This window comes from Pezoporus occidentalis, unplaced genomic scaffold (genome assembly GCF_034315485.1).
Source record: "Pezoporus occidentalis ecotype Australia unplaced genomic scaffold, CSIRO_AGI_Poc_V1 ctg23, whole genome shotgun sequence".
Classification (NCBI taxonomy): Eukaryota; Metazoa; Chordata; class Aves; order Psittaciformes; family Psittacidae; genus Pezoporus; species Pezoporus occidentalis.
In genome coordinates this window covers 1,274,993-1,288,568 of record NW_026914180.1, presented here as the reverse complement: position 1 = coordinate 1,288,568, position 13,576 = coordinate 1,274,993, and the positions used below count along the sequence as shown (strand labels likewise).

Here is a 13,576-nt window from a genome sequence, read left to right as displayed (position 1 = left end):
GGACCACAACAGATCTAGATCTGTTGTTTCCCAAAGGAGGGCACTTCTGGTCCGATGAATTTGTCTTCATTTTAAAACCAAACTGATTTTAAGTGCCTTACATCTCTGAAGCACTCACAAACACACACACTGCTGTTCTGTAGAAAGTGTTTAAACTCGGTGACTGCCGATCCTGTGCTTTGTGTGTTCAAGCTTCAGGGATAAGTACAGTAAGATGTTCTCTGAGAGCCTAGAAAGCCCTGAGCAGTGCTGTTGCTGGCACTGCTTATTAGGAATTAATGACAAAATGAAGTGCAGGGGCTCTGTGTGCTCCCAGATTGATCCCTATGGAACTCTGGCTGCTGTTGGACATCAGCTGATGCATGGAAGCAAATTACGTTGCTAAGGCAAGTATGGGAGAGCACTCTCTTCCCCGCTGCTTTAATTGGATCAATCTCTCCAGTACAATGTGAAATATGGGAAGTGCTGAGAGACTGCTAGCTAATAAATATCATCTAGCCATTACATCATGGTGCCCACCTCCTAGAGGTGGCAAAAGCAAAGCTCCCAGCTCCCTGGGGAGCACTACAGAGATTATGGCTCTGACATCCAGCCCCTGTATATATGCAGGGATCTCAGAAAAGGCTGGAGGGTTTCCTCAGACACCTACTGACCGCCTAGCTAACATGCTCAGCAATGTCTCATCCAGAAAGTGCCTTTATTCTTCTTTGCTGACTGTGATTTGTAGTTGCCATGTGTAAATAAAGCATTATTAGTTGTACTGCTGTTCAAGGACATAGGATGGCTCTGTCTTGTCCTCAGAGAGTTTCTTATGTGTGGCATATGGCAGTGATTAAAGACTCTTATCCTGACCTTGTACTGGTCAGATGTACCAGTCCTTGGTGTTTATCTGTGAGTATTGATAGACCTTCCTTCAAAATGCAGAGAAAGAAGGGGAAAATGGACAGATCACCAGAGATGAGGTGATAGAGAATGTTTCTAAAACCTCTGTTGAATATGAAGGGGGTGGTGATGGAAATGCTGGTGATGGAGAGCCTTCAGTTATGTCTCCAGCAGAAATGGTGGCATGTGGTTTGCTGCCAAGTTTCTTGGGCATATGCTGGTTCTTCAGTAGGAGACATTCACCCCAACTTGATTCCATGTCCTGCAGTATCTTCACCCTTGTCTTGCCTGGCAGGGCAGCAGCTAGCAAAGGCAATGACAAAAACCCACAGTCTGTGATAAGGTCTGTAAACTTGCCTAAGATGGAACAACTTAGTAAGTATAGCTGCTGTATTTCACCACAGAAGTGGTTATGGCTAGGGAAGAGATGGGTTTTAGTAACAATGGGCAGTGGTCAGGAGTTTCAGCAAAGGAAATTTATACTGGTCATAATGAACGAATTCTTCACTAAGGACATTTAAGCACTTGAACTGGGATTTAGATTGGCTGTGGAGTCTCCATCTTTAGAGATATCCAAAACTCACCTGGACAAGGCTATGAGCAACCTTATGTACCTTTGAAGGTGACTCCACTTTGAGTGGGTGATTAGGTGAACTAGAGAGCTCCAGAGGTCCATTTCAACCTGAATTATTCTCTGATTCTGTGCAATCAGTGACTTGTTGAACCACTGAGGGGGGCTTGTTCCTGTACCAGACTCCAGGATAACTTTGAATTACAAGAATAAAGCCAGAGCTATGCAGAAATACAGGGTGACTCACCTAAGTCATACAGGAAATCGGTGGCAGAGAAGACACTATCCAGAGTCTTAGGAAAATGCTCTTCTCTAGGTGGAAAAAGAAGAGCATTAAAGCACAGTTTCCAAGCAGCTATTGGGCTGCGTCTGCCCTGGCTAAAAGGTGTTTCTAGCTTTCTCTTCACTGCCTGTCAGTGGGAACAGCACGGAGTAGCTCTGCACAGAAGAGAAAGGGTGGAGCCAAGCTCCCTCTGATCCAAGCATTTGTGGGCAGGCTAAGCTGACAAGCCCTAGTCACTGATTAAGAGCCGCAAGCAGTATCTAGGACTCCTCCAGCCCACGGAAGTGATGTCTAAAAACCCACTGGCATAGGGCTGTAGGAAAACTTGTTCCTTCTACCTGGGCAGGGGCTGGCAAGCGGCTCGGTGTGATTTTGCATCCAGCGTGTGCTGGTGAGCAAAGCAGGAGGAGAGACTTCCCACGGTCCCACCCCCAGCTGGACTCTGCCCTCCCCTGCCTTCCTCCGATTCTCTCCCGCTGCTGCCTCCCTCCGCGCCCTCCCTGGAGCCCCGTTTGACATCGCGCACGCTGGAGGCTCCTGGATGAGCAGCGATCCCCGCAGGGGTGGCGTAGCCCCCCGGCCTTCTCGACGCGCGACGCCTCTCCCTGGGCTCCACACTGGATCATGCAGTGCTTCCGAAGGCAGCCCAGGCGCAGCGTGTCCCAGGAAAACATCCTGCGGGAGCAGAGCCGTAGAGTGGCCGCGCTGAATGGCATGAGGCTGGGTAAGGGACAAGTTGGCCAGACCCTCGGCACTTCCACATGCTGGCAGCCGCTTCATTTCTGCCTCTTTTCCCTGCGCAGAGGCAGTGCTCCACCCTAAAGGCAACTCCGTGGTTATTTTTAAACTCCCAAGGTTTCTTTTCCTTTCCTTTGCCTGTAACCACCCACCAGATGTGTAAACCACTTCGTTTGAGGCATCAAAGTGGGACCTCTTTGGCAAAGGGTCGGTTTCCAAATCTCTTGCTGAACTTTTTGAATTGCCGCTTGTTGAGGGTGTCTGGGGAAGGCAGTGTCCTTTTCCTGCCTGATTTTAGGACTTCTCAGTGGTGTATTGCCAGTTGCCGTAAGAGCCCGAGGAACCACTCAGAGGTCTGCATTTGCCAGATGAAAAGAAAGAGGAAACCCAGATTGTTTTGTAGCTTCTGTGGCTGGCTATGAACTCCTTGCTGGTTCCTGCTCTCTGGAGAGACAGCCCGAGTGGATACAAGTCCCTTAATTTCTGTGACTACAGAGGGCAGGTGGAAATGGAAAATCGCCATTTACCCACCCGAGTTCTTTGGATTTTATTGGGAAGGATTTCTGCCCTTTTAAGCTGGCAGACTTGACTTATGCCTGGTTTTAAACCAGGTGGGAGAGGGAGAGCAGGCAGGAGGTGGCTTGTTTTGTAGCAGTTGTAATTAATGTATTTATGTCAGATCAGCAGCTTTGCAAGTGAGCAATGCAGAAATACAGATTATCACTGTATTATATGGCATCATTCTACCTATCTCCATAGTGAACTCAAGCCTGGCTTCCTCCATGACAGCTATTGTTTTATTGTGTTTCCTGCTTGCTGTAAAACTGAGACAGATAAGACAAAGGTCAATATTTTTGATGTCTTAGTGTCTAAAGCTTCACAGTGCAGTATATTAACTTCATGGTTATTGCAGCGCCGTGTTTGCTTGAGGAATTCCTACCTTTGCAGGACATGATTTTCACTCTGAACATTACTGCATACTAAATATATTCTGTTTCTAAAGTGTGTGATTGATATTTTGCCAGGAAGGGGGTCCTGACCCTTGGAAATTTTGCAGGCCAAATATGTATTTGGTATTTCACAGAGGATGCTAAGCAAGGCACAGTTCTGCCACGTTTCAGGCAGGATTTGGACATCTATTTCAGTGCAGTGATTGTGCTTCTCATGTCTAATGTTGTTATATAGTTGGAAACCAATATCCTTATCCTGCTGCACAGTGTGTTTTAGATGATGCATGTGTGTGATGACTCTGGTTTCTTTCATACAAGTTTCCATTACTGTGAGATGGAGCTCTGGACTGCGACCGTCCTCAGCTCTATGGCTTTGTTAGGCACAAATTCTCAGGAGCTGGCTCAGGCATAAAACCTGAAATGAGGTTTCTGCTGAGAAAAGGTGTTTTTTTTTTTTTCTGGAAAATAATTCCCATGACCAACTGAGACTAATGACCAACTGGCACATCAGAGAGCGTTTGTGGTTCTTGTACCAGCAGATCAGAGGGTCTTCTGCTCCATCTATGGCCAAACAAAAATGCTGGTGCTTTTTAGGTAGGAATAGAGAAGCTAAGTGACTCACCCAAGGTCATTTAAAGGGTCTGTGACAGTGCTTGGTCTGGGCATAGCAGGCAGGGCCCGAAACACTGGCCCTCTTTCCCAGCTGGTTTAGGTGCCGGAGCTTGAACTGCTGCTAGACAGACACAGAGAAGGCCTGGAACAGGCTGTGCCCACTCGGTTAAGGGGATGCCCCTCTTTCCTCCAGGCCCACCATTGGGTGATTCAGTCAATACTTGGGTTTACCACTGGCAGAGCTCAACTCTGTGTGGCTGCTCTCTGTCTGAAAGACCTCTCACATCAAGGAATGATGGAGCTGTTGGACATCCATGATTAGTCCTCTCACCCTTTCCTGGCCAAACCTGCTGTATCACAAAGGCAAGCTTGTCTCCATCCCCTCCCTGGCTTCTCTCACTGCCCTCTGACTCAAGCTCCCAGCTATCTTTGATCTTTGCCATGCTCCCGCAATGCATCATCTGGCTTCATCTTTCGCTCCTGCTCTTGGGAAGTACAGTGGCCTCCTTTGCTGGGTCAGTTCACCTGGCCTGCTCCTCAGGCACAGTGGCCAAGGATGAGTGCGAGGGCTGCTCCCAACCCATAGTTAGGTCCTCTGAAGAGGAAGGGGAGTTCTGACCCACACTAATGCACTGACTGGGCTGTGCTGGTGAGCAGGATGAAGGGCTCTGAGCTCCAGCTTGTATCTGACCTCTGTGAATCAAGTGTGGAGGAGAAGAGTCTGCACTTGACCACTGCATGTGCCCATCCAGATTTGCCTGTATTACACTGATGCAGCTCTTTGGGATGTCCAGATAGCATGAGATGTTACCCATGCTGCATGTGGTGTCTGTGTAATGAGACATGCCCCATTTCACAGGGGTTTCTCATTACACATTTACGCACGTAGGTACCCAAAGGAATTGGTGGGTTTCCTGCTTTCCTCTTCATGTCACCCTAGGATGGCATGTCTTTCTCCTAGTCCCATGATCATGCCTCACATGGTTGGGATCTGAAGAAAGAGAAGGAATGATGCTGGGAGCCAGAACAGGAATGCTGTGGGTGATAGAGTGAAGGAAGAAATATGTTTCCTGCCCAGGAACCTTGAGGGGTACCACAGTGCTGTTAGTGAAGCCTAAGTCTGTGGTATCTTCTCTGCACTTGGAAGCCTTAACAACACAACTCAGGAGACCAAGAACCTGTGAAGCTGTTGTGGTGTCTATTGTGGTGGTCTTGGCCTCTTGTCAACCCCTGAGCATGCTTGAACCTCAGCAAACCCAGAAGGGTGTCCCAGGTCCCATAGCTGGGCTCAGTCTTTCACCGTTCCGTGCTTTGCAAGATACGGTTTTTTTCTTCTCTTGATGAGTTTCTTTCTGAGGTTTCTAGAGGAGGAAGCATTCAAATTCTCCTCTTGGGAACCTCCAGACCAAATAAGAGCTAGAGGCCCAAGGGATGCTGTAGCATGGGAAGACAATTAATTAATGAAATAAATAGCTAATTGAATGTAGAGGAAAGAGAGAAGCCACAGATGCCTTTTCAGGATCTCCCGCTCCCACTGTGGCACTTTCAACTCTGGGTGCCTCAGCCAGCTCCGCCCTGGCCATGCTCCTTGGCATCTGCAAAACCAGTAAAGTGGTGTGAACGGCTCACTGAGTGGACACTGGACATCCCTAATATTTATCTCCTATGGAGACATCAGGCTTTCTTTGGCAATCAGAAATGATCGTTGGGTCAATGATTTTTAGGTCAGTGTATCCCAGTTACAAACTCATGGTGTTGCTTTTTGTTGCTGCCACCATGACCCGCCCTTGGTGCTCTGCAGGACCTGGCACTTCACTTTGCTGTATGAATTGTCAGGAGTTTGGGGATTTGGCAACTTGGTTCTCATGCTGGATTTTGCTTTTCAAGCAGACCTGAACTGATGTTTGGTAGTTTATTGCCTTGCCCTGTTTAACAAACCGCAAACCAAGTGCCATAGGGGAATGCCACACTGCAATATGAATGTTACTGCATAGATCAGTTAACTTGGATTTCTGCTTTGTGATACACTGTGTTATGTGGCATTGGAAAGTTTCCCATGATGTGTCAGGTGGCTGCAAGAGGCCAAGTGGTTATCTGCATTGTCAAGACGAGTTTAGCAAAAAACCCATTAGTCAGGATGTGCTTGATCAGTGCTACAGAGTTAAGTGCTGTTTCACCAGCTTTGAACCAGCCTTTCATGCAATGTCAGAGATGCAAGGTGCCTATTACAGAAAGCCAAGGAAGTGTTTCTCATGTTTCATGCTCTCTACCTCCCCAGCCCACACATTCCAGATCTGTAATTAATGGTTTGTTTGAGAGGCAGATTGTCCAAGGTGTTTATGTATGTGAAACCTGTTTAGGAATGTGTATGTTGCTGTGACATTTGAAACGTTTAGAAAGCCCAATCTATATTTTCAAAGTCTCAGCAGATGCCTGATCTCTAGATGCTAAATGCCTTTCTGAATCTAGGCTGTGAAATCTGGAGTTCATGGAACCAGTAGGTCTGGTTATTATCACTCGCATTGTGGTGGCCTAGTACGGTAAGAAGGATAAAAGTCCTCTTGGATACTAGCTGGGAAATTAGGGGAACATGGTTGCTACCTTACTGATGTGATGCTGTCTCTCACCAGACTTATCTGTGTATGTCCTGGACTTCATGACACTGATCTTCAAAATCCCCCTGCGGATAGGGGGACTACTTGCCAGAGAAGGGAGATATCTTTGTGTATTCCTGTTTCCACAAAGGAAATCTGTTGCAGAATGGATTTGAAATCACTTGAAAGTTCCTGACAGTACTCCAATTAAAAGTTACACAACTTTCTTTTGCCTGCTTTTACTGTTATGTTGTTGGTTTTGTTGTAGGCTTTGCCTCTTAACATTAGACTGTATTTGCTGGGAAGAAGATATTTTATGTTTGTAAAGCACTTAAGAATTATGGTACAAAAGCCTTTGGACTCAAATCTAAGAAATCTACAAGGCTCCAGCCTCTTGTGAGCATAAAGTATGACATGACAGATTCCTGGGTCTCTCTGCTCTGTAGTCCTCCCTGGACCTGGCTGCACTGTAGTGTTCTGTCTATGTCTGTGATTAGTGTCCCGTGGAAGGGAAAACCCTATGAGCATCATTTCTTGAGTTGAATCTTACAACAATACAACTACTATTTCTCTGCAGGGCTGAAAGATGACAAGGATCTGAAGTTCCTCCTGAAAGGCAGCCAGCTGCTAAAAGTGAAGTCAGGCTCTTGGAGAAAGGAGCGGTTTTATAAGCTCCAGGAGGACTGCAAAACCATATGGCAGGAATCAAAGAAGATGCTGAGGTCTCCAGAGTCACAGATCTGTAAGTAAAGTTTGCTTCATCATAGGCGTGGGGTTCTGTGGGCAGATGTGCTTGAAGTGAACCAGGACCATTATGCTTGCAGTGTGGAGCAATGAGCCCAGATCCTTCATACCTCCAGTAACACACAAACTGTGTGATGCTGTCAGCTCCAGAGACAGCTGGGAGGAATCTGCCGTGTCAGGAATGGCCACATTTCCCAAGCTCATGAGCTACTGCCTAAAATCATTGTGGGGTAGGCCATGCTGGTCTCAGCAGCCTTGCTTGACTTGTTTCTTCCCCAGAGCAAGAGTTCAGGTTACTCTGGTGCCTGAAACCTCACGTGTGATACATGGCTTGAACATCTGTGGCGTGGTATGGTGTGCTTGGGCTGCTGGTCAGGGTTATGGCAGGACACTTCCACCTACATTCCCTCAGAAAGCTGGTATTTAAGCCTTACAATGAACCACAGAGATGTCGAGATCCAAGGGCTGGCAGGAGCTATCTCTGGGAAGGAAGGCCTGTCCTCATCCTTATATTGGAAAGTCAGAATCTGCCCCGTTTTTAAGAGTTCAGCTACAGCAGTCACCATTTATGGACACAGAGTAAACCATTCTGTGCCAGCATCACCCAGCTTGGGGCCATAATTGAGACCAGGATCCCAACTGTGCGATCAAAGTGGGATTGGGGAGGGTGTGTTTATATCTGTTTATGTCTGTTTTTATTTCTCATCCAGTGTTTTTCTGACAGATTTCTCTGTCATTGATCATAGACTTGTAAAGCCAGGAGGTAACTTAATAAAGTGGAATGTATTTTAAGGTGTGTTGAAATGTAGAACGCACTGCCCATGTTATTTACACAATCCTTCTGATAACAGTCATAATTAAATAAATGAAGGGTGGGTCTTCCAAAGTACCCCCCTCCCACAAGCAGTGATAAGATTTTCAGGAGAAAGGTAGCAGGGCAAAATATGTTTGGTTTATCACCCTGACAGCCACACTCCTCTCACATGACCTTGGGCACCTCATTTAATCTCTTTGTGCATCCTTCCCCAAACATTTCCTTTTTCCTCCTCTATCTAGCTGTAAAATGCTTTGTATTGAAAGCTGTCCCTTACTGTTTGTTTGCATGCCCAGCATGGCAGGGTCCTGAGCTCAGTTAGGCTGTTTAGGTACCAACACAATAACCCATGAAAAAACCCAGCACATAGAGGCCTTAGGGAATGTTTGCTCCCTTGGAATGCCTGCTCTGTGGAGCTCTGTCCCATATAAAAGCAAAGTCTTTTCCCAGAGAATGTCTTGGATGGGGCTTGGAGCAGCCTGGTCTAGTGGAAGGTGTCCCTGCCTGTGGCAGGGAGCTGGAACGGGATGAGCTTTAAGGTTCCTTCCAAACCAAACCATGATTCTATGAAAGCAAATAAGGACATGAGTTGAGAAGAATGACTTTCAGAATTGCTTTCCTTAGACAGCAGTTTCCAAATGATGGGGGCTGAGAGCACCTCCAGCCTGACCCCACCTGATCCTCTGAAGTAAATGAGAGGGGGTCCCTATGCTGTGGCTCCAGGGACCTTGATGTCTGGTTGGAGAAACTGTGGTTGAACCTATTGCCTGTGTTGCTGGGGCAGTGGCAGAGAGCTGGCACAACTGTGATTTTTTTATATACTGAGCTGTAATAAGAGCCCTGCATCAAGATCAGATCCTTTGAGCTGAGTGTTGAGCAAAGGTGGGGAGTGTGTCTATGTGGGTGTACATTTACAGCTCTCACGATACACTTTTCTAACTCAGCACGACCAAAGTTGCCATGCTGCTGGAGACAGAGGCAGTACCACTGCGGGAAGGAGATCTTGCTATGAGCTGGGAGTGTCCTCAGTGCAAAGTGAAGATGGAGGAATACTGCCTACTGACACACACCCCCACGTATGCTCCGTAATGTCTTCATGTATGCACACCTTTTCCCAGATGAAGATTCTTTTCTTTGTCATCAGAACAGCAGGAAAGGAGACAAGGCAGTCGAAGCAGAGTTTGTCCTTGCTGTGCTGAAAAAGCAAGCTCTGGCAGGGCTCTGGCCAGACTGGCTTTGCGCTCCTACTCCCAGTTGACTGCAAGAGCATGTCTGGTGCCAGGCTGACCTACCAGTGTTCTGGGGCAGGCTCTGTCGTACTTGGGAGGATGTGAAGCAGTGTCTGTGGTGCAAGCTTTCTGGAGGGTTGGAGGCCCACCTTGGGGCTGCTTTCAGCAGTTACTCTGGAGACACCTCAACCTGGAACTCAGCGAGAGAGATGAGTACTGACTGCCCAGTCCCAGGCCATAACCCCAAGGACATCCATTTTCCCATGCCTTGCTCCTCTCTTGGTCTTCTGAGACCTTCCATTCCCAAGTTTTCAGAGTGGTCGCTGGGTTTGAGTTTCTTTCTTGAGCTTTTAACTTCACCAGGCTGCTTTGGGTTTAGGTATAGAGGGGATTATCCCTGGTCAGTGTCATCTGGCAGGCTTTGTCACTACAGCTTCACCTTATTTGGTCCAGTGTGTGAAGGTGGTCAAATCAGAGGAAGAGTGCAGGTTCACGATTTGATACTCAAAATCAGGGACTTCAAAGAGAGTTTCTCCAGCCGGTCACCCTTCCTTGTTAACAGACAGTAACTTTGCCCTCCAGTATAAAGCCTTCCTAGAACTTCAGATAAGCTGCCCTTTTTTAGGGAGGAAAAAGAATGAGCAAAATGGAAACTGGAAGGTTTTAGCAGGAGGTCTAATCTTATCTGCAGCATTGCTGACAGCAAGCAGATGGAGACACCTCAGAGGAGAAAAGTCTGGGAAGGGTAAGGGTTATGTTCTTGTGTGGACAGTTTCCTGTTATTCCTGTTACTGTTCTTGTAATCATACAGCAAAGCTATTTGTAAACCATTGTGTGGTGATGTCTAGTAGATAAAACTGGAGACCGCCAAAGTTAGACAGAGAAATCTCAGATGCTTGAAGTTAAAAAACCCAACATAGCAGGGTTGTCACAGGCACATATGTTGCCTGGGTTGGATACAGGGGTATGACCAGTACCTTCCTCTGTTGTCTTTATTTTAAACAACTAGAAATTTAGACTGGATGCTGCCATGATAGCTCTGTTACCCAGGGCTTTTTCCTTTTAGAACAGTATTGTGACAGGACTCTTTGGGGTATAGGCTGCCATTCCAATATCATTTCTATGCACATAGAAAGTACCTAATCCATTTTTTTTTCTTTATTATCCATTATTTTTTGTAATATTCCATTTAGGCCAAAGGAAGGAGTTTTTTCCAAAAACCCTTGAAGCATCTTAAACCTTCTGTTTTCCAACAAACATGTTATGCCTTGTGTGTACTCTCTGGCTTGCTCTAGCAAAAACATAGGAATGCTGGCATGAAGAACTACACAAAAGAACCTTTAAAAAATTGTTTTTCACCATGACGTGCTAAATCCTGTGTCTGAGCTGCACAGCAGGTCCATAAACACACTGCTGCTTTCTATTATCTTAAATGTCATGTAGAGATACAGTTGGGGTGAATGCTCTCCTGTGAGGAAAGGCTGAGAATGTTGGGCATGTTCAGCCTGGAGAAGAGAAGACTCTGGGGAGATCTTAGAGCAGCTTCCAGTACTTAAAAGGGGCCTGTAAGAAAGATGGGGAGAGACTTTTTAGCGGTGCCTGTTGCAAAAGGACGAGGGTGATGGTTTTAAACTAAGAAGGGAGATTCAGGCTGGGTGTGAGGAAGAAATTCCTTACAATGAGAGTGGTAAAACACTGGCACTGGTTCCCAGAGAGGGTGGGTGCACCTGGAGACATTCAGGACCAGGCTGGATGTGGTTCTGGGCAACCTGATCTAGTTGGAGATGTCCTGCTCTTTGCAGGAGGGGTGGAACTAGATGACTTTTGCAGTTTCCTTCCAACCCAAACTATTTTGTGATTTTTTTGGCCTGTGAGGCCTTTACGCATGTGATGGCTTTCTCCCTGGGCTGAGAAAACAGGGTTCAAGAGGCAGGATTAATAATTTTGGGGTGAAAAAAAAGTTTGTGTGATGGGGCTGCTAAACAGTTCAATTGGAACCAGTTCACTCCTGCGTGTCACTGTGATGGGAGGGAGGAGAGCCGAAGGGGGAAGAGGGGCTTGTGTTGAAAGAGCAGCAGCCTGTTAGTAACACTGTCTTGTTTAGCTATGGTCAAACATCAGGTCTCATCTAAGTGGAAAGAAGAACAAAAAGGCATGTGCTGCATTCAGTGAAATCTATTTTTGAAAGTCTTTTCTTATACCAGCTGAAATCCCTAGTGTGAGCTTATTTAAGCCAGACTCAATTCCTTTAAAAACTGTCTGAACCTGGGGATTTGTAAGGATGGTTGAAACCTTCCAGTGAAACATCTTTTTGAGCTTTTGATGGAGAAACAGAATATTCAAAGCCAGAGGGAAAAGACTAAATAAGTTATTTAGATTTAGGTGCACTACAGTGGAGCACCAGAGAAGCTGGTGTTTTGCTACCTCCTGCTCTCCTTCTCTGCTGGAGGCTCAGGGGGATGACGTTTCCTATGACAGCCATGAGTGAGCTCCCACCGCACCAAGGATGACTCACTGGGGGGTGTGTCGTTGAATCGAGAGCAGAGTAGTCAGGAAATAAGTTTAGGAGTTTTGGATGAGATAGTTTCAGGCCAAAAGCTTTACTTAAAAACTACTATTGTTGTTTGGGTTTTTCCCTGTATTTTCATTTAAAGAATCAGTTTTGGGAGCAATTTACAGAGGTGACCTAAATTACTTGTGCAACTGAGGGTTGCAAATGATAATTGGCATAACGTCATGTGATTGTCATCATGTTATGCAAGTGATTTAAAGTAATGAAATTGATATTTTGACCTAATAATTGATTATTAAAAATGCACAGATTTTGCTCCAGTTCCTCAGACTTCTGACCCAATTATAGCCTATTTTTATATGGTTTAAATATAGTTCAAAAATTTTATGTTTATAGCCTGTTACCAGTGTTCAGCAGGAAATTTTTTCCTTCGTTTCTGGGTTCTTGTGAAAGTTAGGAATGCCCTTAAAATGTCATGCGATGAACGTACTGTACCATTTTTGTGGAAGAATGAACAATTGTCTCCATTGAATTAAGGCACTGAACTTGCTTGCAGAAGAGCAGAAAGGACGTGATCTTGCTCTGTGCTTCTTGAGTTGGGAAGTGAAAACTTTAACTTCTCCGTGATAAATGCCTAAAGTCAATAGAAACTCTCAGCAACCTCTATACACACAGCAGGTAGTTGACTGCACTGACAGCTTCCTTCTGGAGCTGGATAGGCAGTTTCTTTAGGATCATTGCTTCACAGTCAGACATGTACTTGTTCCTGGAAAAATATTTGCTGATGTGAATGTGTTATGCAAGGCGGCCATCAGCTGTGAAAACAAAACCGTCTGTCTGTGGGTCTCATTAGTTTGTATCAAAATCACTCAGCCCATAAAACAAGTCATTTCAAATGCAGAGCTGCCTGTTTCTTAGATTTAATTTGAAATCAGGCCACCACATGTGTTGCTGGGACAGTTTTCATCACAGGCAGTGTGCTGACAAATATTGACCTTATTCTCCATAGCATATGTTAAATGCAAAGACAGAAGTGTTGAGAGCCTTAGATCCAGATTTAGTGGCACTGTAATGGCAGAAGTAGAAACTAGTTGCAGAAATAGTTTGCAGGGTCCTGGTTGTGATGTGTGGAAGGAATGTAAATAGAGATCACTCTATTTACATCAACGCCCCAAGCTGTGATGGGTAGACAGAAAGATTGAGTAAAGACCTGATATTAAAAGGTATTTCCAAACAACTTGTAAAATTACATGTGCATTATATCACTGGTTGTCAGCTGGTGACACACACCAGCAATGAGGGCTGACTGCTGTGCAGCAGATCTCAAGCTAAAACAACATGCTGAGCACATCAGCGGAGGGGGAGAGAAGAGAATGGGTGAGGAATTAGCAGCTGGGACCTGCAGTAATTCACATGCAGGGAGATGAAAGAGCAGTGCGGTCAGGACTAAGAAGACGCAGCACAGTGGGGCTCATGCTAAAGCCACCCTTAAATCATTATGTTAAAGCCCCCTCGGGGATGAGGGTGATGGATAGCGTTTGGTGTTCCTGGTCCAGGGGAGCTCATGGTGCTCCAGCTTGTGCTGATTACAAAGGCCCTGATCCCAACTGTGTTTGGCCATTAGCATCAGCCACCCGTGGTGAAACT

The 13,576-nt window shown here is 46.0% G+C and overlaps 1 protein-coding gene across 2 annotated transcripts in view; it reads left to right on the top strand.

Moving 5' to 3' along the window:
* Positions 1 to 13,576, top strand: part of PLCD1 (phospholipase C delta 1) — a 55,367-nt gene that overhangs the window by 6,986 nt on the left and 34,805 nt on the right. Inside the window, exons 1-2 of one of the 2 annotated variants that reach the window (XM_062621367.1) lie at positions 2,191 to 2,460; positions 7,208 to 7,372. In XM_062621367.1, coding sequence (XP_062477351.1) covers positions 2,361 to 2,460; positions 7,208 to 7,372 — 265 coding nt within the window. In that variant the 5' untranslated portion in view covers positions 2,191 to 2,360. Of the gene's footprint in view, positions 1 to 2,190; positions 2,461 to 7,207; positions 7,373 to 13,576 lie in introns of those variants that run through there. The other variant, XM_062621368.1, reaches the window with a different exon arrangement.